We start from the raw sequence: 24,388 nt of genomic DNA on the forward strand, positions 1-24,388 counted from the left end.
ATATATATATATATATATGTTCATAAGCAGACTAAAGTAGCTAGTAAGTAAATTACATTTTGAGTTCTAGTTGATATCCTTGGGAAATGGGTGCTTAAACACATTCATTAAATCATTCATTAAATCATTTGACTTTGAAATAGGGCAGATGTGAAAACTATTTTTGACTTTTTGTGCAAGATATTTGCATACTTTAGACTCATATCTGAGCTAAAATGAGTTTAGAGACATCTCTGATTTGACAAGTGGGGAAACTGAGTCCAGAGAAAGTAGTGCTTGTCATAGGTGCCTCTTACTTAGGCACTAACTGGACCACAGCAAACATTCACCAAAATGGGACAACTTACCAAACCATTGGAAAGGAAAGTGTTACTGCAGATGTTGCACATAATAGGAGATCTGGGAAGGACCCCACATTAAAGTCATCACATAGCACCCAATGGCTAAAAACATCATTTCTGAATCCATTTTTCCTGGGTTTGAAACCTGATCCACTACTTAACCATTCAGGTGACCTAGACAAATTATTTATCTTCTGTAAATCTCAGTTTTGCCATCTGCAAAATAAGAATGATGATAATAGCCAATCCCTACAGTGTTGTAAGACTTTCATGACCGAATATGAGTAAAGTGTTTAGATAAGCATCTAATAAATGTAAGTCATTATCGTATTATATCGTTATTAACATTGCATTAACTATCACTGACATGTAATCAATCATTTGAATGTTGTCAACGTTCATACTTGAAAGGCTCAAAAATTATTTATCAAGAGAGCAAATAGTGAGGTGAGTGAGATGGGGAAAGGCTGAAATTACCCCAGTCACATCAAAGTATTAAAAATATATGTCTGAGGGGCATGCAGTGGCTCATGTCCATAATCCTAGCACTTTGGAAGGCCAGCGTGGGAGGATCACTTACGGCCAGGAGTTCAAAATGAGTCTGGGCAACACTGCAAGACCTGGTCTTGACAAAAAAGTTAAAAAATTAGCTGGGTATGGTGGTGTACACTTGTAGTCCCAGCTACTCAGGAGGCTGAGGTGGGAGGATCCCTTGAGCCCAGGAGTTCAAGGCTGCAATGAGCTATGATTGTGTCACTGCACTCGAACCTAGGCAACAGAAGAAAGACCCTGTCTCCTTAAAAACAAAAAACAACAAACAAACAAACAAAAGTATGTCTAAACAGTGTCAACAAAACAAAACGGCAACACAAAGAATGGGATAATGTATTTGCGTATAATATACTGAAAAGAGATTGATATTCAGAATATGTAAAGAACTCCTAAACTCAATAACAAAAAAATAAGCAACCCAATTCAAAAGTGAGCAAAGGACTTGAACAGACATTTCTGCAAAAAAGACATACAAATGGTCAATAATGCACATGAAAAGATGCTCAACATCACTAATCATCAGAGAAATTCAAATCAAAACTATAAGGTGATACCACTTCATACCTATTAGAATGGCTACTACTGAAAAAAAAAAATCAAAATTAGAAGTGTTGGTGAGGATGTTGAGAAACTGGAACCCTTGTGCACTGTAGGTGGGAATATAAAATGGAATAGCCACTGTGGAAAAGAGTATGGTGGTTCCTCAAAACATTAAAAATAGAATTACTGTATGTTCTAGCAATACTACTTCTGGGTATATACTCAAAAAAACAAAAAGCAGGTAGTGGGAATGTAAACTAGTACAACTACTGTGGAAAACAGTGTCGAGATTCCTTAAAGAACTAAAAGTAGAACTACCATTTGATTCAGCAATCCCACTACTGGGTATCTACTCAGAGGAAAAGAAGTCATTATACGAAAAAGATACTTGCACATGCATGTTTATAGCAGCACAATTCACAACTGCAAAATCATGGAACAAACCCAAACACTAATCAATCAAGGAGTGGATAAATAAACTATGGTATACTACTCAGCCATAAGAAGGAATGAATTAACGGCATTGCAGCAACCTGGATGAGATTGGAGACTATTATTCTAAGTGAAGTAACTCAGGAATGGAAAACCAAACATCGTTATGATCTCACTGATATGTGGGAGTTAAGCTATGAGGACGCAAAGGCGTAAGAATGATACAATGGATTTTGGGGACTTGAGGGGAAGGGTGAGAGGGCAATGAGGGATAAAAGACTACAAATAGGTTGCAGTGTATACTGCTTGGATGATGGGTGCAACAAAATTTCACAAATCACTACTAAAGAACTTACTCATGTAACCAAATACTAGCTGTACCCCAATAACTTACAGGAAAAAAAATTGAAAGCAGGGTCTTAAGAGATTATTTGTACACTCATGTTCATAGCAGCATTATTCACAACAGTTAAAACATGAAAGCAACCCGAGGTCCATCCAAGGATGAATGGATAAGCAAAATGTGGTATGTCACCATTTAACAATATTAATTGACAAAAAAAACCTGTTTAATGTGGGGCATACAGTAAAGAGCTCTCAAATCTTTCAGCCTTGTAATACAGAGTGTAGTTTTCAATCACTATTAGAGGTAATAATGAAATGCAAAATACGTACTATATATAATTATGCAACAGTGTCATATATTCACAGAGAAATTGAGTATTTGTTTCTCTGTTACCTTCAGAGCTCCATACAATATTACTACCATATGCAATAATGGAATATTCTTGAAGGAAGGGAATTCTGACACATGTCACAACATGAATGCACCCAGAGGACATTATGCTAAGGGAAATAAGCCAGTCAAAAAAAGACAAATACTGTTTGACTCTACTTATATGAGATAGAGTAATCAAAATCATAGAGACAGAAAGTAGAATGGTGGTTGCCATGGGATGGGGGAGGGAAGAATGGAGAGTTATTGTTTAACGGGTATAGAGTTTCAGTTTTGCAAGGTGAAAAGAGTTCTGGAGATGGATGGTGGTGATGGTTGTACAACATTATGAATGTACTTAATACCACTAAGCTATTTACTTAAAATAGTCAAGATGGTAAATTATGTGTTATATGTATTTTTACCACAATAAAAAATGTGAAAAAAATATATGTTTAGAATGGTCATACACAATGGTCATACACAAGAGCTGGAATTAGGGTTACAGAAATCAGTTCCAGGAACATAGTTCGGATGAGAAGAATAGAAAAAGCAATGGACATTGCCTTTAAAACACAGTTTTGGCAAGCCAGGTGCAGTGGCTCATGCCTCTGACCCCAGCGCTTTGGGAGGCTGAAGCTTGAGCTCAAGGAGGATTGCTTGAGCTCAGAGTTTAAGATGAGCCTGAGCAACATAGTGAGACCCACGTTTCCACAAAAAAATGAAATAATTAGCAGGGCATGGTGGTGTATGCCTGTAGTCCCAGCTACTCAGGAGGCTGAGGCAAGAGGACTGCTGGAGCCCAGGCGGTCAAGATTGCAGTGAGCTGTGATTGCGCCACTGTATTCCAGCCTGGATGACAGAGCAAGATTCTGTCTCAAAAAACAAAAACAAACAAACAAAGAACAGTTTTGGGTTATCCAAAACTTTAACAACTACCTCCACAAAAAAACAAATAAAGGGATAGGGAAAGTAACTTTCAGAGCTCCTAACCATTCTTCAACCCATGGAAACATAACATTTCCAGACACTCTTTCCAAAATAACCCAAACCAAACAACGATGTTCTTAATGAGCATGGTATCAAGTCTGAGTCTCCACTGATAATATCTGACTTCATTCTCCCAATAATAAACAGACTCAAAAACACCAGGATCACTTTAGGGAAACCTACAAAACAGTTGCTGCAAGCAGCATGAACTTCTAAAACCGAGTTTAGCCATCTTCCAATTCAAAGAAAAAGAGAAGATCTTGGAAATCCACTTTGTGATTAAATAGCAACAATAAAACAGAAGGCGGATGCATCCTTCTTTTCTCTTTTCCTTCCCATTAATTAAAATCATCCTCTTGCAAAAATTAAAACAGTAGCATTGCAGAGCACAGCGTGAAAAGCCCTTCCCTTTGTTCCCCTCCAATCACATATGCTAAAGGAGGCCCTGAAAGCTATGCACACCACTCAGCTCACCCTCGCAACCAAGCAAAGCCATCTGCGGTCTTAAACACAGCCACAGTGCTCTTCTGATTCATAGTAAAGTGAGGCGGGAATCTGGCTCCATCATCCCAGGTACTTTTAACAGCAGTTCTCTGATCAGTGTCTTGGAAGGTAAAAAGAACACTGCGTCCTCCCACACCTCAGATCCTGGCTCGGGTGGGAGTTGAGAGCCGGCCCATCCCAGGCTCAGCAGCAGGGGCTTACCTGCACAGGGACAAAGAGGCAGCACCACACCATGGGGCGCTCTGACCTCATCCACCCGAACTCGCCGGCTCCTAACTGCAGTGGAGCCCTGTGCACAGGATTCTCTGAACAGGGCTGAGCATAGTTTCCCTGAAGGAACTCCTCCCCGCCACTTGGGCTGCATGACAGGAAGTGACAGGGGCCATCAGTTACAAGTGTCAGAGTCTGAGAGCCGCACCAGTCAAGAGCTCCGCACCTCTCCTACTACTGCTGCTTTTGCAGAGCACTCTTTGGGCATTCAAAGGTAAACCAGAAGTTCAGTTTCTGACTGACAGTCCCCAGCCTGTGAGAGACAAACAGTGCTCACTGGGTCCCCACCAAAAGCAATGTGAAGCATCCCGTCGGCTGCAGCAGATGTGCTGCCTGGAGCTTTGCAGACCCAAACATCAGGGTGAAGTAGAAAAGAAAGCATCACTAGGAGAAGGGACATTGGGAGGAGAGCTTTGGGTCTTCAAAGAGGAATCAATGATCTACTTGAACTTTACCCAAGAATCAGTAGCCCTGCCCGGGATACAGAGCCCACACTGAGTCGCCGTTCAAAAGCAACTACACACCCATCCGTTTCTTTTTGTCTTATGCAAACCTGGCATCTTCCCTTCAGAGCCCTTTCAAAGTAGCTGCTTCTGGAAACCTCCCTTTCAACTTGTGTCAGGGGTAAGAGGTCTTCCTGCTCAGAGCTATTATGGAAATAATTCATGGCTGACATTCCTTGTTTTATGAAGTGGGGATCTCACCAGAATGAATGTCTTGCTCCAGTTCCTTGCCTTATAAAAAACCCAGACCTCTTGGGTAAGGGAGACTGTCTCATAGGAAACTATAAGCTTTCAGATTGAAAACTATGCCTGCTTCACTCCTTCCCCACAAACAAACCAGCACTCTCACCCTCCTTGCGCATTGGCAGAGGGTCTCAAACTCAAGGAGACATAACTCTAGTGTAGTTCTCAATTATTGATTTATTTATTTTAGTTATCTAAAAGATAACTAAAAGAATTTGTATTTGACTTACAAAAATCTTCCTAATTACAAATTTTAGCAGCTAAGATTTAGCCCAGGGTTTCCTGAGGCCTTCTTACAAATGCATAGATTTTTAAGAGCCTTCCTCTGTCTCAGGCCTGAGTAAAGTCAGGGGACCCAGCAAAGACAGCAGGTTCATTTGAACAATAAGCTTCTGGTCTAACAGAAGGAGATTAAATCCAAGACTTTCATTAGAAAGCAGGCTCTCTCCATCCACGTTGCCAGGAATTTGCAAAGTGTTGAGGGGTCCAGGAAATAAGTGAGCTTGGCAAATGCATTTTTCATGGGGACAAAGTCTGAGAAGGATTCTCAGAGCAAGAGACACATGGGCAGTCTTCGGACGAGTGTTCTAGGCAGAAGAACTGGCAAACTCAACAGCAAGGCAGTGCAGAACTACGGGGTAATTTGGAAGAAACCAAGAACGTTAATAGGTCTGGAGGCTGCTCTGACAGGCTTGGGTCTTGCTTCAAAAAGTGTGAGGGAATCATACCTGCTTAGAGAAAGGAGGAAGTGAAATCACTGCCTTTCAGGCAAGCATCTGGGTCACCAAGGAGCTAGCACCTGGAAGCACTCAGTAATGAGTGTCAGATCAAATGGCAGTGTCCACCGAGAAGTGGGTTTCAGATTGTCCTCGGGATTCCCTATTTCCTAAAGCCTGACTCCCCACAAAGCAAGCTAGTTAAGTGGTGGCTGGGGGAGGGGTAAGAGCAGGTATTCCTAAGGCCTCTTGTTCCAGCCTCCTACACAGGAAGGGTCCTGAATTTGAACAAGCCTGTAAACAACTTGAGATTAGCCAGCTTTGGGGACAACTCAGCCGATGAAGAAAGACAGGAAACGAGGGAGGCTGCATCAGTGGTGCAGGTGCCCTAGGTGCGTTGCCCTAGGAAACGAGGGAGGCTGCATCACCCAGCCACTCCTCTCTTGAAGGATTTTCTGACAAGTCACTTCAAGGAGTCCTAGCAGCCAAGGCCAGCCTCACCCCAGTGAGGATTCATTGGAAATGTGAGATGACCAGAGCATACTATGTTTTATTTCTTTTGGGGGGAGGAAGGGAAAATTCACATGAACAAATCCTAGAATGATTCAACCTAACTTCCGACTGCTGACTGAATGGGAAAGAAGAACTGAAACCTGTGGGCTGCAGCACTTCGTGGAAGAGGTGAAACTTGAGGGGCTCCAGGGCAGGTAGCAGTGGAGTAGGGAGGGACAGAGAGAGGGCCAACAGATGTCCTGGCAGGGGAAAGGGATGCAGCCTGCAAAAAGCAAGGCAAGAACAGGGCACGTCCATCTCCTCTGATGCCCTTGCTCTGACCAGAAGCAATAACTCCCAAATTGAAATGGGTCCATGAAGAAGGCACGTCAAAAGGAGAATTTCAATAGTAAGAGGCTCTGATCCGCCAGGTCCACATTCATTTTGAGCTTTATAATGGGATATCAAAAGGAACCGTTTTCTCTATGGTATCTGGGATACTACCAAGTATTCAAACATGTTTATGTATTGGTTTTTACATTTTAAAAGTAACATAGCATCACTGTCACACATTCAAACCACACAGAAGTATATAAAGTAAAAAGTGAGTCTTCCCAAAGGCCCTACTTTTCTTCTATCCCGATCCCATTTGCTGGACGCACTGGGGTTAAAAAGCCAGATGTAGACAGAGGCTCATTAACCCAAATGGATTTAGGACCAGGGGTCAGGTACTTGAAAGAAAAGGCCAGGTGGGCACTGCGGCACCACTGAGAGTTTTTGTCTTAGGTCAGTTCCAGCTTTTCGGGTTCCTAAGGGGTTAATGGCCCAGGGTGACCAGACATTCTAATTTTACATAAAACCCTGAAATTCAGGGTTTTATGTAAAATCTCTCAATTGTAAATGCTGGCAACTATTCATCACCATAAGAAGTACTGTACGGGCCACATAATACAGTTGCTGGCTACATTTGGCCCCGGGGGGCCACCAGTTTGCACCCTCTGGTGGTAATCCTTCCAGACATTTCCTTCTGTCTAAAAACACGAGTTGCTGGGTGTAATATCTTATTTCTTTCAAAAATAGAATGATAACATTGTTCTACCACTTGCTTTTTTCATTTAACATCCAGGGCATCTTTCCCTGTCACGTACGTTTTCGACCTCTTACTGCAGAGCATGCTATGGTATGGAAGGAAATTAACTCAGCCACCTGCCCTGTGGACATTTAGCAAATACGAAAGATACGCTTGAAATGTCACTTCTCATTGTCCATTCCTCTTTCCTCTGCCGATGTTGATAACTCATGATGAAAGTGCACCTGTGTGCAGATACTAATATATCATACAGCCACAATTACTGAAACCAGAGTGACCAAGGATTTTTTATGTTTTAATATGAGTGCTTACCATGTATTTTCCCATGTGATCCTCACAACGGTCCCAAAGTAGGCCTTATTATCATCTCTCTTTTCGCAGATTGAAAAAAACTGAGACTCAAAAAGGTGGTGTACACCTCCCCATGGCACGTGGCCCAGAGGTGGTGAAGTTGGTTAGAAGTGGGGTCCAGCAAGCTTACTTCAGAGCTCCTGCTACAAGCATACAGCCCTCAGAAGAGACAGCCAGAAACCTGCTCTGGGATATTCAAGAATCTGACATATTAGAGCACACACCACTAGAGAAGGATCGCTAACAATGGGACAATTCACTTGCCTCTTGGAAAGAAAAGCCTCATTTTAAAGCCCTTCTTCATACTTATCCAACATAAATTCTACATAGATTGGAGAGAAATGTTAAAAGGGGGAAAAAATTACAAAATTCTGGGGGCGTAGGTTCTCAGTGTATGGTATTTTTCTTTTGGTGTATAGAGCTGAATCATATATTTATACACAGGAAACTACCTACAAGGTGCCTACGATGCAAAGATGAACCCTGTTTTCCCACAGCTGGTTACATAACCAAACTGGTAACAACCCCTCTTGTTGGGCTCTAAAGAGATTAGCACCAAAACTGGGATCTAACTAAGATGCCACTAAAAGTGTTATGGCATCACTAGAACAAGAACCATGCTTCCTGTGTTCTTGTTCGATACATCTGAGGGTATTTTCTGTTGAGAAGTTCCAAGCAATTTCCTTAACAAAGATATTATAAGGAACATACTCATCAGAGTTCTGAGAATTTCATTTACATAAAATAAAATTTTAGATTTTAGCAGAATTACTTCTTCATTAAAAGTTGGCAAGCAACGATGATTCTTTCCATTTGAGCTTTATCCTGGTTCCTTAATGTCTTTCTTATTTGTACTCAGCAAGTCAGAAATTTCACAAAACCTTACAGTTGGAAAGGGAATTTCAAGGTCTTTAAACATATCCCATTTGATACTTCAAATTTTAAAATTCCACAAACTGAATTTAAAAACAGGTAGTAAAAAAATCTTATGGCCCAGTGCAGTGCCTCACACCTATAATCCCGGTGGTTATGGAGGCAGAGACACAAGGATGGCTTGAGCCCAGGAGTTCAAGACCTGCCTGGACAATGTGAGACCCTGTTCTCTACAAAAATCTCAAATGGGATGGTAGCAGTGACCAAATTTAAATAGTATATTGCACACTGGCTTAACCAAGGTTCCAACATCATAAGATTATTATTTCTCAGATCTTAGGTTTCTAAGGTAAGATTAAGGAAAACAAAATTCAAAACAAATTTAGGTAAGACTAAGGAGAAACAAAATTTGGGTGTTACTATGTTGTCAGGGAGGCAAAAAGCACAACAAGTCAGTGAGAAATAAAAAGAACATCAAATTAGAGCCTGGGAGTTGCTCACAGTCATGCACTTTTATTGGAAGTCTTTATCTACTCCTCAGAGCTGGAAGGGTGGTTAATCCAAGTAAAACTCGAGCAACTCCTCTGCCTGCTTCACCATGAACCCTAGACAAATGGAGCAGGGGTGTCCAGACACTTTCCCAGGCCAAGGCCTATTGGACTCAAGGTGGTTCAACTCAAGAGACTCTGAACATTTGAAAATGTTGATGCTCTTGGAGAGCTCTGCTTAGTATCCCAGCTCAACAAGATTATAAAATGATGAGAAGAATGTGGGAGCAGACCTGGCTGCCCAAGGTCAAGAATGAATAAACAGAAAAGTCTTCATCTATGGTTGCAACACAGGAACTAAAAATAAATGATGCTGGAACATGGAAGTCTCAACGATTGCCAGTCATGGCTAATCTTGAGTGCTTATCTTACTGGTTTTGTTACGGGCAATCGCCTGAGCTTGGTCTTTATTCTCTCTAAACAAATCTGAACTTGTATAACCAGATTCCTCACATTATTTTGGCAACTGATACATGGGCATCTATTTTTAAAAGTGAATGCAAAAAAAAAAAAAAGGGAAAGCCATCTTCTGATGAATGGTGTGAAGCAGCTACCGGCCTGGTCGCTGCGGTTCTGCCTCCTTCACTAACACAAGAAGCAAGAGCCACCTGAAGAATTTCTGCATGAAGCAGACAGGGACCGCTTGTAAATAAGCTCATACAGTTATTTCTTAGAAATATGAACACCCTGGGTGCAGCTTTTTCAAGAAACTGTCAAGTCCCCTTCCTTACACTGTCAGTTAAAAGTGAAACTCCCGTCTGTGGGTTACTGACTTCTGCCCAATTTTTAGGAAGAAAAAAAGTTGCAAAACTGATTAGCTGACATCTATCAGCTAAAGGGCTTCCTTACTTGGAAATGAGACTTACTATTTGGCATTGTACTGTCAAAGTTGGTTAGAAGTGGCAAATTTGAATATTGGGGTGGGGGTGGTATTTCTGACACGTGAATACTCAGGAGGATTTTTAAAAGTAACCTGCCTATATCAAAAAACAGCACTTGACACACTGAATTTCCTAGTTAAAATATATAACAAAAGCAAGAATCATTCTTATTAAAAAGTTTCTCACCATTATTTTGACTTCAGATAAATCTTTAGGGATAATTTCTGGGAACAACCACCTGGCTGGAATAGTTAACAGTAAATTAATATTTGGGCTCTGTGATTTTTGGCTCTGCCGTTTATTTACAAGTTGAATGACCTGGTAAGTCACTTCTTTTTTTTTTTTTTTTTTTTTTTTTGAGACGGAGTCTTGCTCTGTCACCCAGGCTGGAGTGCAGTGGGCTGGATCTCAGCTCACTGCAAGCTCCACCTCCTGGGTTCACACCATTCTCCTGCCTCAGCCTCCCGAGTAGCTGGGACTACAGGCGCCCGCCACCTCGCCCCGGCTAGTTTTTTGTATTTTTTAGTAGAGACGGGGTTTCACCGGGTTAGCCAGGATGGTCTCGATCTCCTGACCTCGTGATCCGCCCGTCTCGGCCTCCCAAAGTGCTGGGATTACAGGCTTGAGCCACCGCGCCCGGCCAGTCACTTCTTAATTTCCTTGATCTTTAGTTTCCTTATCTGTAAAACAGGAATGACTCCTTTATCCCTAGCAGGGTTGCAGGGAGGATGGTAGGATACTAACTGACACAAAGTATTTAAAAGCAGAACAGGCTGGGCGCCCTTGTAATCCCAACACTTTGGCGGAAGGATCAGCTGAGGTCAGGAGTTCAAGACGAGCTTGGCCAACACGGCAAAACCCCATCTCTACTAAATACACACACACACACACACACACACACACACACACACACACATATATATATATATATATAAGCTGGGCACGGTGGTGTGTGCCTATAATCCCAGATACTCGGGAGGCTGCGACAGGAGAATCACTTGAACCCAGGAGGCAGAGGTTGCAGTGAGCCAAGATTGTGCCACTTCAGCCTGGGCAACAGAGCAAGACTCCGTCTCAAAAAAAAGGCAGAACAAAGGATGATGGGGACTTTGGGCCATCATACCATTGTTTCTATTTTTGTATAGGTTTTAATTTTTCCATAATAAATATTTTTTAAAAGACAAAGGTACAGTAATATTTTTTTTCTTTTTTCAAACAGAAGAGGCAATTTTTTGGTGTGATGTTGGAAACTGGTTCAAATTTTCTTCCTAGCAAATTGAAAAGCGGTACCAAATTTGAAATCCATAGTTTGATTTTTCTATCCTGATTTGACTGTCAACTGGGCATCTAAGAAGAAAATAGAAACTTGCAGTTTCCCATTTCCCTTCTTCCTTCCAATAGAGGAAAAAAATGAGAGCATAGTTAAAACTTAAGTCATATTTATTTTTTAAATCTTACAATGCTGACTTCCCTGAAATTCCTGTATCCATCTAAAAAGTTCGAGACTTCTATGAAAATATCCCCAAGAAACCAAGAGATTTAAAGCATGTGTGTCCCATGACTCAGAGCGTTCATTCTGCCTAAACACCAGTGAAAGTGGTTTTTTCTTTTGTTATGTTTTGGGTGTGTCATGTGTACTTGAAGAATTGGTATTGCCACTTTTTCTCCCTTAATTCAGAATCAGAAAGGAATCACCAAAATGCTGGAAAATACCAAACCAAATGAGATAGGCAGAAAGGGCTTCCAACTCCCACCCAAGGCAACTGGTCCTGGTTGGAAGCTCAGCACCTCCTCCCAGTTAGGGCTCTGCCCTGGAGGCTGTCCCTTTAAGTCAGACTTCCTGGTAAGGCTGAGAGATTTCCGCATGCAGCTTCCTGGAGACCGTATAAGATAAACAATAAACTTTGCAACAAGATCATGGACAATAAGCCCCACGTGGCTGTAACAAGAAGCAATTATAAGCATTGACAATGGCTAGGGCATTTCCAACAGGAATGCAAATCTGTGATAAACAGGGGAGAAACATGCTACCCCACACCTGCACAGACTAAATGATGTGTAAAAAATAGTTCCTAGCCTCTCATCACATTGAGAACTAGTTGCTTCCAAATTCAGCACTTTAAAAAAAAAAAATCATTGTCTAAGAGGAAAGCAGTCAGGCCTTTCTTAAAGCACCACTACCTATTAGATGTAAGCTGCTGAGGCCCAGTGACACTACGTGTTCCTTACTCCATGGGTCTCTGTGTTACAGGAAAGGGGTCCTGATCCAGACCCCAAGAGAGGGTTCTGGGATCTCGTGCAAGAAAGAATTCAGGGCAAGTCCAGAGAGTAAAGTGAAAGCAAGTTTATTACGAAAGTAAAGGAATAAGAGAATGGCTATTCCATAGATGGTTGCCCATTTTTACAGTTATTTCTTGATTATATGTGAAACAAGGGGTGGATGATTCATGCCTCTTCTTTTTAGACCATATAGGGTAACTTCCTGATGTTGCCATGGCATTTGTAAACCAGAGGTCACTCTCATTGCCATGTTGGTTTTGGTGGGATTTAGCCAGAATCTTTACTGCAACCTGTTTTTCAGCAAGGTCTTTATGACTTGTATCTTGTGCCGACCTCCTATCTCATCCTGTGACTTACAGTGCCTTAACTGTCTGGGAATGCAGCCCAGTAGGTCTCAGCCTCATGCTACCCAGCTCCTATTCAAGATGGAGTTGCTCTCGTGCATATGCCTCTGACATAAGAGTCCCCTTTGAGTCTCCTGCAGCTGAACCCCCTACCTGGCAAGCTTTGGGGAATCCTCCAACTCAGGAACCAGAGCCCACATTCTACCAAAGGAGATGAGAGTGCCACACACTTGTTTCCCAGCCTCCCTTGCAGTCACAGCATGAGAACATGAGCAGGCTCAGCCAATCATGTGCTGGGATACAAAGCAGCAGGGCCACTGCAGACCCCATTCTGTGAGGGTGGTGGCAGCTTGCAGAGGTAGAGTAAGGGTAGACTGGGTAGCCACGGCCTATAACCAGTGTTGGTGGTGCAAGCCATGGCATCTACACCTACCCAGCAGTGGCAGCAATAGTGTCTTTACAATAACTGTTTGGTAGTATAATTTGGGGTTGTCTCTGTTTCCCTGGTCCTTCCAAAATTCTCTGAGTTATCCTAGACACTGCAATAAATTCATTTTCTGCTTAACTCAGCTGTGTCATCACTCAAGTTCAGCTCACAGGAGGCTTCTCTGACCAAGCTGTCTATAGGACCATGCCCTATACCCCACCATCTTATTCTCTATCACAATACCCTATTGATTTCCTTCCCAGTACTTATCACATCCTATAACCAATCCATTTCATTATTAACAATACGAACCACCATTGATTGGGGGCTTGCTATGTGTCAGATGGTAGGCTAAGTTAATTTAATTCTATGAACACCCTGTGAGATAAGTATTTTTATTAGCCCTAGTTTATAGATGAGGAAAGAGGCTCAGAATGGATAAAAAAAGTTGTCCAATGTGCCAAGCTTGGCAGTAATGGAATAGGGACCGGAGCCTAGGTCTGCAGCACAGGCTCTTACCACAGTACTCATTCAGGCAGTGACTGAATACACACTAGCCACAGTGCAGGCACCAAGGCCACAGGATAGCCTGGCTCTCGTGGAGCCTGGAGGCTGGTGGTCCAATCTCCCACCTGGTATTCTACCCGTCACCCAAAAACCCTTCCTGGGGAAGAAATGCAGACTGACATGTGCAAAGATGAGACCAGCTTCCTTTGTTCAACAGAAATGTGCCCAGCTCTGTGTTCAAAGCATCAGGCATGCAAAAATACCTCAGAAGCTCACAGGCCAGAGAAGATGCAGACCTGTACACAATGCTCACTGCTCAACCTGCTGGTTCCCACAGCCTCGAAGCACTGGGCTGCAAAGGAAGAAGCCAGGGACCATTCTCAGGGTCTCCCCAGTGAGAGTGCCATTCCAGCTGGTTGTTAATGATGTAGAGGAGTTGCCAGGCTGAGGAGAGGGGGGCCAGCACAAAGGTGAGAAGTGGGAACCGCAAAGTTCATTCGGGAGGTGAGGAGACGGTCAAGGGGTCTGTGGAACGGATGGGATGCGAAGGTCAGAGATGAGATGCTTGGAGCCAAGGAAGGAGTTCCAACTGTACCCTGCAGGAAATGGGGAACCAGGGCAGGTCTCTCAGCCAGAACAGCTGCACAACCAGATAGAAATTCTTTTTGTCAAGAACAGTGGCCATAGCCATAGAATACAGTACTAGTCAGATGTTTTTCCTATGTATTTTTAAAGTACACATACATAAATATATTTGCTAAAAGCCAGGAATTGTAATAACAAGAAGTTCCATTTCTATGCTTTCCAACTCCCTCTCCTGGCTGAGTAAGAAGTGAAGTAAGTCTGCCCTTCCAACAGAAGGAGTTAAACACAGCCACTCCCTCCTGTAATGTGAAATTACACAGGGCTCTCACATGGATAATTTATGGAGAAAACAAGGAATTCCCCAGCTACTTGATTTTACAACTCCAATCACCCAGATTCCCCCAGTGTGATAACAAGAACCTCACCTCTGGGTTGTGTCATCATTAAAATGAAAAGCTGATTTTTATTTTTTAAAAGAATGTGTGTGGTTGAGCCACAAAGAGCCTCCTGGGTTGAATGAATACCCCGGGAGTGGTGGGAGGAGTCCCCAGAATGACCCTCTGAGGCTGAGAAAGACTCATGCTTAGTAACAGGCCTTAGGGAATGCTGTGTTAAGTGTGCAGCCCCAGAGGTCTGGAAATGCCAAGCCAGCCGAGGTGGTGAGGGCATAGCAACCAGAACACAGACCAGAAATAAAGGAAGGCAGTTTAGCACAGAGGTGAGGAATAGAAGTTCTGAGCCAGATAACCCGGGTTCAAATCCCAGTGCTGTCACTTAATGTGTGACCCCGATCATTTACTTAACTTCCCTGTGCCTCTGTTTCCTCCTCTGGTAAATGCAAATAATAAAAGGATCCACCGCAAAAAGTTCTTGTGAGAATCAAATAAGTCAAATATGTATTATTGAGCAGAGTGCCTGGCACATAGTAAGTAACAATTGCAGTTTCCTAGAGACTATAAGATAAACAATTTTGCAGCAACGTAACAGATAATAAGCCCCCATGTGGCACAACAAAAAGCAATTATAAGTGCTGACAATGGCTAGGACATTTCCAATAGGAATGCAAATCTGTGTAAATAGTTGTTGCTGATATTACATACAATAATCTTATATAAAAGTATAATATATAACATAAACATATTTTAAATATACTATATATAACATTATATAATATGGTAAAAGTGATTTTATTATGATCTGCTTTAACCCAATTTAACAAAGAGTTTTTCAACAAAAATGAGGGATCTGAGGAGGGGAGCCCCAGGATCAGGCACCTAAAGTGTGTTTGTGTGGTATTTCCAACCACCTGGAGGTTCAATGTCAGGGTTACCTACCATGGACCACAGAGCCAATCTGCTAGGCCAGAGTCCAGGTGGTACCACATATGAGCTGCAGAGTTGGGAAGTCATTCAACCCATAAAAAACAAACAAACAAAAACCTTGATTTCCTCATCTCTGCAAAGGGGATAACAATAGTACTGCCTTCACAGTTTGTGTCAAGCACTGGTGCTCAATTTTACATGCGGTTTTACATAAATCTTTCTAACAACCCTGTGAATCAAAAATGATTATGACGTCTATTTTATAAACGAGAAAACCTGAGGTTCAGAGACGTTAAGTAATTGCCAAAGAGCACACAGCTAGAATGACATGCAGGAAATCTACCCCAAGCCAGCACTTTAAGCCAACCCTCAATTCTGCAGACACATGCAGCATGAGAAGGATGCACCAAAGCTCTTCAGAGCAGGAGAGTACTAACCAACATGTGTGCTGGAATCACCCTTTAAGAAGGGCACGTGCTTCCCCACTGCAGACCCCAAAGCTTATGGCACCTATAGGCAGTGAAAAGAAACTCCCCCTTGTTGAGCACCTACTATATACCAGGTACCATGTTGAGTGTCCTGCCACATCTTGGCACCTCATCACCATAGAAACCCCCTGAAGCAAGGACTAGAAGACATTGAGGCTCAGTGAGGTTGAGTTCCTGGCCCATGGTCACAGAGCTTTTCAGTGGCAGCATCCCTACACACATCTGGGTCCATTCTGCTCCCACTCAGGCTTGGAGACAGGTTCTGAAAACACTCCTTAATGTCCCTTAGGTGCTTCTCTCCCCCTCATTACCTCCCACTTTGAAAGCATAAAGCTGCTTATTTTGCAGCAGGAAAATGACCATGGGGGCTGAGTGGGGCCATGGTGCAAACTATAATTACTGCAGACAACAATTTGCATTCCAGATCTGAAATGTGCTCAGGGCTCCACTTGAGCCCTGTAATCAGCTTAGCCTTTGCCCAAATCTCTCTTGAAATGAAGACATATTAGATGAACTGAGACACAGCAGGATTTGGAACCTTGCCTCTGCCCTGCAGTGACCTGCCACCTGAGGAAAAACCATGCCAAGAAATGGCCAGGGTTGAGTGGGATTTAAGCCCCAGAGAGGTCGAATTCCTCTGCTGCAGAACAAAGAAAACAGCAGCCAGGACAGTGGACAGGCAGGGCCACGTGGGTAAAGAATCAAAGGCAGGAAATGCATTACATTACACACAGGTCTCAGTGAGGAGGTGGAATGGCCACCCTTCCCTCCTTTATCAGAAATTGCTGTCTTGCCTATGAGTCACATGTCAGGATATGGTGACCTTACTGCACAGGACAATAAAGGACACGCACAAGGTCAGCAAAAACCTACTATGTGCACACTGTGAGAAAAGGGACATCCTCTGCATTAGAGAAAGAGCTCCAGGCAGGCCTATCCAGGACAAAAAGGCTGCGATTTGAGTCCTCTGGGTTGGGGAAGGAGGGTCTAGAAAGGAGAGTGAGAGTGGGGGATACCAGAGTTTTTAACCCTGACTGTGGCCTCTTCTACTCAGTCTGAACCACAGAAGGATTTGCACTAATTATTTCAGTCCCAAGTGGCTAGAGACATGGGTCCCGGTTAACTGAAATTTATCACAGCCCAACTTTCTTTTGCTACAGAAAGAAGGGACGGTTTACATGCCAATTTCCATCACCCCAAATCCAGACTAAAGAGCTTCACATGAAATCTCTACTGAGTCGACAGTATCTGCAACCTAAATCTAGACCACCCTAAAAATCGGAATGTTTCTCAAACTTTAATGTGCCCACACATCACCTGGGGATCTCAATGAAATGCAGCTACTGCTTCAGGTCTGGGGTGGGGCCTGAGATTCTGCATATCTAACATGCTCCTGGGTTCTAACATGGTACATGTCACTTTTGAGAACCTTACTAGAGGACATGTAGTGACTTAAGCAGAACCCCCCAAAATGTATTTCCTATGTTTCCATAGTCACGGTGACAAGTGGTGACTTCATTCTAAAAGCAAATAAGTAAACTCAAGCACTATGTATCTTTAAAATTACTGTTTCCAGGCTCAAAACTTCAGCACTTCTATGTTATTTTATTAGTAGCTAACAGGATGACTGTTCTTGAAGGAAAGCCTTGTGTAGATGCTATTAACTGAGGAAAATCCAGTAGAACTTCCCTTGGCTGATGTTTCCGGAATAGCCCTAGATCCTCTGAGGTACAAAAAACCTGAAGCCCCAAAGGACAATGCAACTGAGCAATGCTTTTGCCAGTGCTCTCCCTCACCGATGACCCTCTCCCACTCTTGGGTGGCCAGCCCATTGCAGTGCAGCCATATTCCTGAAGCTGGGTCATCTGCCAGCCCCCCTCTCACCAGCTGTGACTGGGATCCTCTTCAGGAGGTCCTCGTCAGTCACAGTTGCACCTTCCCAATCTGACAGATACCTTAATAAAATCATTCATCTAATCCAAAGCATTTTTTTAAATGCTGGAGTTGGCTGCCCTGTCCCGTTATGCAAACAGTACACAATGAGATGCTGATAGCATCGCTCTACCATTGCCAACACAAACCCTGCCAGGCCAGCAGAAATGAACCCAGTGACTGTAAGCAACAATAGTTGCATGAGTTTGTTTAAACACACACAACTAACAACAGGTGAAAATGTTTTGAACTCCTCCTATTGCTAAACCAGAGACTTTTAAGATTGGTTTCTTCTAGAAATGAAACCAGCGTCAAGTGTAAGGAACAAAAGGCAGCTGAAGGGAAACCACCCAGAAAGTGAACTTCGTGTTTCTTCCAGCAACACACACAAAAGCATGGATTTTTGGTAGATTTTTTATGAGAACTACTGAATCTGAATTAATTGAGATACTTGCATTTTCTTTGCCTCAAAGTAAGGATTCTTTCCAAATCTTGTTCACTGCATTTTTTTGACTTTTGCTCTTTGACTTTGGTAGCAGAAATATTTCTTAATATATTAAACAAGTTCAGTGCCACTAAATAACATAAAATTACATGTAAGAGATAGCATAAAGTTTAAACCAAAACCCTAAAATATATATTTTTAAATGCATGTGGTAAGTGAAGGGAAATGGGCATTTATTGAAGTAGGGAGATGATGTTCAATACTGCACTCAACGAAGGGCATCTGACAAAGCACATCAGAATGACTAATGAAACCAGATGAGGAAGTCATTTCCTGAGCAACAGGTATCAGGAGAAAAGAAAGAGCAAAACGAGGACAAGTATTTTAGTGGCACATATGCTGGGCCTCTTAGTCACTCTGGATAATGAGACGAGTATATTTTTAAAAGAAGAAAAAAATGACATGACATCAAGACTGGAAGAATAAGGCAGCGGGAGCCTTTATTATGTTTCAAGAACAGCAAATCCGATCCATTTGTACCAAGTCTGTAGACTTGAAAAGCCTATTCCAGTCTAAACCTCAAGGCTTTTTCCTCCTCGAGAAGTTTGAGAAATTGCTGATGAACTTCCTAATGCCTGGCAGAGGTTCTTCCTAAGAAAGAACACTTTAGATTATAATTACACAAGTTCCGTGATGGGAAACATACTGTTGGGTGGAAGGTATTTTTTAAAAGCCACATGTCTTTTTGGCCAGGTGCAGTGACTCACGCCTGTAATCCCAGCACTTTGGGAGGCCGAGGCGGGCAGGTCACTTAAGCCCAAAAGTTCATGACCATTCTGGGCAACGTGGCAAAACCCTCTCTCTACAGAAAATACAAAGATCAGCCAGGCATGGTGGCATGTGCCTGCAGTCCTAGCTACTCGGGAGGCTGAGGTGGGAGGATCACCTGAGCCCAGGGGGTCAAGGCTGCAGTGAGCCATGATCATGCCACTGCACTCCAGCCTGGGTGACAGTGAGATCCTGTCCCAGAAAAAAAAAAAAAGCCACATATCTTTTTGATCCCCAAACTCCTAAAACAAATTTGCAATCTGTAGTTATCTGAGTTTCATAATTAAACCTAAAGGGAATACACAGGCTGCCATATTAGGTATTTTCTCTGATTTTCCAAAGTGATATTCCAAAGTACTGGTCCAAGCAAGCACTCGGAACTCATAAAAATAATGTGCCCAACACAGAGAGCCACCATTGAGCTACCTATTAATTCTTTGGAATATGAATCTTTTGGTCCAGGATGATTGCTTTAGAGCCATAATTTTTCTCTTGGCTGAGTACACAGTATCCATTCTTACCAAAGTGCTTTCCTCCCCTCCCAAATATCCAAGTAAGATTTATGGGGTTTTTTTTGTTGTTGTTGTTGTTGCTGCTGTTAGAAGAAGACAAAATTCCTCCAAGTTCACCTTTACCGAGTTCTCACATTTGAAATTCCTCCACAAACATATGTGATGCCATATTTTAAAATTCCATCTTAAGTAAGCGTGGGATTTAGTCCAATTCATTGCATTTCTGACTTAGATTCATTTCTGTTGCCTGTTGGGGAGGATTTTTATTCTTAAACCTTAAAACCTAAGACTCCACTCAAAATTGCCATTCAAATATTTGTCTTATTACTTCAGCTTTTGTCCCCTCAAATATAAAATTAATATATGCACCCCATAGAAACATAGCAAAGTCAAAACAAAACAAAACAAAAATCATGTATAACCTCACTTCCCAAAAGGAAACCATCATTAATATTTCAGCGTATTTTCTTTTAATCCTCAAGTGCTTTTTTTCATAGCCCAAATTGTACTATATATACAATTTTGTTTCCTGCTTCTTAAAACATACCAATAAACATTTTCCCTGAATTAAAACTCTTCTTCAACCTCCCCTTGTCACTTACAACTCATAAGAACAAAACCACACTTTACACCAACTGCCTCACATTAGTGGACATTCAGACTTTTTCCACTTTTTCCTGTCATTATAACTGCTGCAGCACTAAACATTTTCGTGCATAAGTCATATCTCTGGTGACTTCCATGGGATAGATTCCAGTCGTGGAATTATTGGGCCAATAATTACATATGTTTATGGTTTGTGACATAAATAACCAAACTGCTTTCCAGAAAGATGACCAAGTAACACTACCACTGAACACCTATGATAGAGTTCATCCTACAGTACCCTCACCAGCATTTTGAGTTATCACTTTTTAAAATGCTAATTCTGAAGCTTTAAAAAATTTCCAATCCTCAGAATGACCTGCTGAGGTCAATGATTTCAACTGTTACCTCATTATCAAAATAATCTTCTTTTATCCTTCCAAACAAGATGTTAATTTGTACCACATCAAAATTGCAAACATGAGAAGAATGTATCATTTGTTGCATATTTTCATTGGGCAACTAAGGTGCTGTGATTAAGAAGCCAAGAACAGTTAGTTCAGTACCAGTCTGCAGCAGTACACAGAGAGATGCATGCAAAATAAAGTAAAACCCGAATCTACTGCCAAGCGTCACAAGATACACAAGATCTGAATTACCATCAGTCAACACCTATCAGAAGGAATACATAGAATGTTCAAGAATATATCCAGACTACATTTAAAATTCATTCAATAGCTTTTTGCACAATAAATGTTCTTTCTTCCCTCTAAATTGGTACATATCTCCATATGCAGCAAGTATGTCTTTTTTATTTAAGGGCACATCTACACAAACAGTAAATGGTCCAGACTCAGTCTTCCATAACCTAGAGTCTGAATTGATCACTCTATAAAATGGAAAATGTTTATATTTTAAACTTTTGTTATTTTTAATTTTTTTTGAGACAGTGTCTCACTCTATCACTCAGGCTAGAGTGCAGTGACACGATCACAGACCACTGCAGCCTTGACCTCCTGGGCTCATGTGATCTTCCCATTTCAGTCTACTATGTAGCTGGGACCACAGGCACGCACCACCACACCTGGCTAATTTTTGTATTTTTTGTAGAGACAGGATTTTGCCATGTTACCCAGTCTGGTCTTGAACTCCTGGGCTCAAAGGGTTCACCCGCCTTGGCCTCCTAAATTGCTGGATTACAGGCATGAGCCACCGTGCCCCCTTGGAAAAATTATTTTAAAAGGAAAGTTTTTCTAGTATGCTAGAAATGTTTGGGGATTGATATGGTCTGACTCTGTGTCCCCACCCAAATCTCATCTCAAATTGTAATCTCCATAATCCCCACATGTACAGAGAGGGTCTGGTGAGAGGTGATTGGATCATGGGGGCAGTTTCCTCAGTGCTGTTCTCATGATAGTGAGTGAGTTCTCTCAAGATCTGATGGTTTTATTAGTGTTGGACAGTTCTTCCTTCACACGCTTGCTCTCTTGCCTGCCACCATGTAAGATATGCCTGCTTTCCCTTCCACATATGATTGTAAGTTTCCTGAGGCCTCCCCAGCCATGCAAAACTGTGAGTCCATTAAACCTCTTTTCTTTATAAATTACCCAGTTTCAGGTATTTCTTTACAGCAGTGTGAAAATGGACTAATACAGGGATATAGTCCTCACGTTCCCTTCCCAGGATATTCGCCCCACTTCACCAATGTTGCCCACAGCTCCTGCTGAGTGAGTATGGCATAATAGTAGTAGCAGGGATGGAGGGAATATTTACTGAGCAGTTACTATGTCACACAGCCAGTGCTAAATACTTGATATGATTATTTAAATCAATCTTCATAATAACCCTATGAGCTACATATGATTTCAGATGGGGAATCTGAATCTCAGTGAGGCTGATTACTTGCCCAAGCTGGTGAGTGACAGATCCATTTGACCTTGACTCTGGCCACAGATGACTGAACCAAGAGGTAGAGAAGCCCTTTTAAAAGCTAGCCAGCTGACTGCCCACCTAGTGCCCACCTTGTGGAGCCTAGTGCAAGAAAGATAAACTGATGCAATTGAAGTTTTCTTAGGGATTTGGGGATGGGGAAACTGAGACTATGCCATAAGCTGCAGGAGAGCAAGCTGCTGAAAGATCATGCTGAGTTGGTCCAGAGCTGGCATCATGACAAGCCCAACAGTGCCACACACAAGGAGGAGACACCAGGAGCAGAACCTATAGGTCAGTAACAAGTGAAGGCAGAGACAGAAGAGGAATAAAACTGACCCATGAAGAGAAGTCCTAAGTTCCTGCAACTATATATTCTCTTATTAAAAAGCCATTTTCTTGAGGTAATGGAGCAAGTGCCTATTCTTCGCCAAAAACACTGTCTAAAATATCCACCAAGAAATGACAGTAGAGTCGCTCCCCACTCAGGGTCTGAGCTCTCATGAGCATCTACCCTGGTAGCAAGTTAGCATCACTAGTAACAACCCAACTGTGTGCCTCTTAATAAGATGCAAGTAACCAGCATCCCTTAGGATGTTTTCCTGCCCAAAAGTGTTTAGCCTAAAGCAAACTAAGTCTTTAGATACAAATTACCAGATTACAAGAAATATAGAGAGCTGAGGAACAAGTTAAATGACATCATAGGGAAGCAGTCAGATAAACCCAAATGTGAGACACGTTCCAAAGTTCCGTGGTTTTTTTTGAGACAGGGTCTCACTCCATTGCCCAAGCTGGACTGCAGTGGCACAATCATAGCTCACTGCAGCCTCCAACTCCAGAACTCAAGTGATCCTGCCCAAGTAGCTGACTCTACAGGCACGTACCACCACGCCTGCCTAATTTTTGTATTTTTTGTAGAGATAGGTTTCCCCATGTTGTCCAGGCTGGTCTTGAACTCCTAGGCTCAAGCAATCCACCCGCCTTAACCTCCCAAAGTGCTGGGATTACAGGCATGAGCCACTGTGCCCGGCCTCCAAAGTTTCAAAAGACAAATTGGTCTTTTCAAAAATTGGAGGGATGAGGGGAGTATCTGAGAATCAAAAAGACTTAAGAAACATAACAAAACGAAACCATGGTCCTTGATTGGATAAAAACAAACAAACAAGAAATCCAGCTAGATGCAGTGCCTGATCCTTGAATGATTTGGGGGAAAACCAGTTATAAAAGACAACTGAGAAAATATGAATATAGATGGAATATTAGGAAATGTTGGAGAATTACTGATAACTTAGGTTTGATGATGATGCTATGATAATGTAGGAAAACATACTTATAATTAGGACATATATACTGAAATATTTAGACATGAAGAATCATAGTATCTGTAATTGTGTTACTTTGAAATGGTTTAGCAAAATAAAGCCAAACTCTATCAACAACTAGAGACAAATAAGCAAAGCAAATGTTAGGAACTGTTAATTCTAGATGGTGAGTGTTTGTGTTGTACTTATCTTTTAACTTTTCCATATGTTTGAAATTTTTCATAATAAAAGTTGAAAAATAGCATACAATAAATAAGGATCATGGAAACTACGTAGGAAGACACCACGTGAAGGCAGACATCCCTTCTCCCAATAGACCACACTCATTAATGCCTCCTCCCTGCTAGAACAAGTATCATATACATCTTCAGTTTAGCCTCAGAGGAAGCTGTTGCTTGTTTTTAGGGGGTAGGCTGCACAAAAAGCCCATGTTAACATCTACAATCACCATCACTCCAATAGGATAGACAGAGGAAATGACAGTCACCCATCTAACTTGTGCTGAGTCATAAATTTTCTCCCCATCCTCTTTTTAATGAAGCGGTTTAGTTAAACCTTCATAAATTAAATGCACTTCCCTGAAGTCAGAGCTTTACACTTAACACAAATTTTCATCTGTCCATAAAAATTAATCAGTCTCATTCCCCCTTTTCTCTAAATGAAATGTTAGGTCAAATCAGCCCTGAGATACAAAAACACATCATGTGTTAGCAGTATTCTGCCGTGCAGAATGTCTCCTCTTCCCTGAATGTGTGTTAACCAAGGGGTCAGGCACTTGGTGGTCCTTGGTGCTGCTACAGCATCTAATCCCACTGGTTTTATTTCCAGCACCACATGGGGG

At 42.1% G+C, this 24,388-nt stretch overlaps 1 protein-coding gene across 6 annotated transcripts in view; it reads right to left on the reverse strand.

The window, feature by feature from the left end:
• Nucleotides 1–24,388, reverse strand: part of ARHGEF3 (Rho guanine nucleotide exchange factor 3) — a 348,389-nt gene that overhangs the window by 194,851 nt on the left and 129,150 nt on the right. The window contains exon 1 of one of the 6 annotated variants that reach the window (XM_017894191.1): nucleotides 4,276–4,432. The exons of the other annotated variants lie outside the window; for them this stretch is intronic. Within the exon in view, the coding sequence (XP_017749680.1) occupies nucleotides 4,276–4,326 (51 nt within the window). The 5' untranslated portion in view covers nucleotides 4,327–4,432. Of the gene's footprint in view, nucleotides 1–4,275; nucleotides 4,433–24,388 lie in introns of those variants that run through there. 6 annotated transcript variants of the gene reach the window in all.

Source organism: Rhinopithecus bieti, unplaced genomic scaffold (assembly GCF_001698545.2).
Source record: "Rhinopithecus bieti isolate Rb0 unplaced genomic scaffold, ASM169854v2 scaffold_21649, whole genome shotgun sequence".
In the NCBI taxonomy this organism is placed as follows: Eukaryota; Metazoa; Chordata; class Mammalia; order Primates; family Cercopithecidae; genus Rhinopithecus; species Rhinopithecus bieti.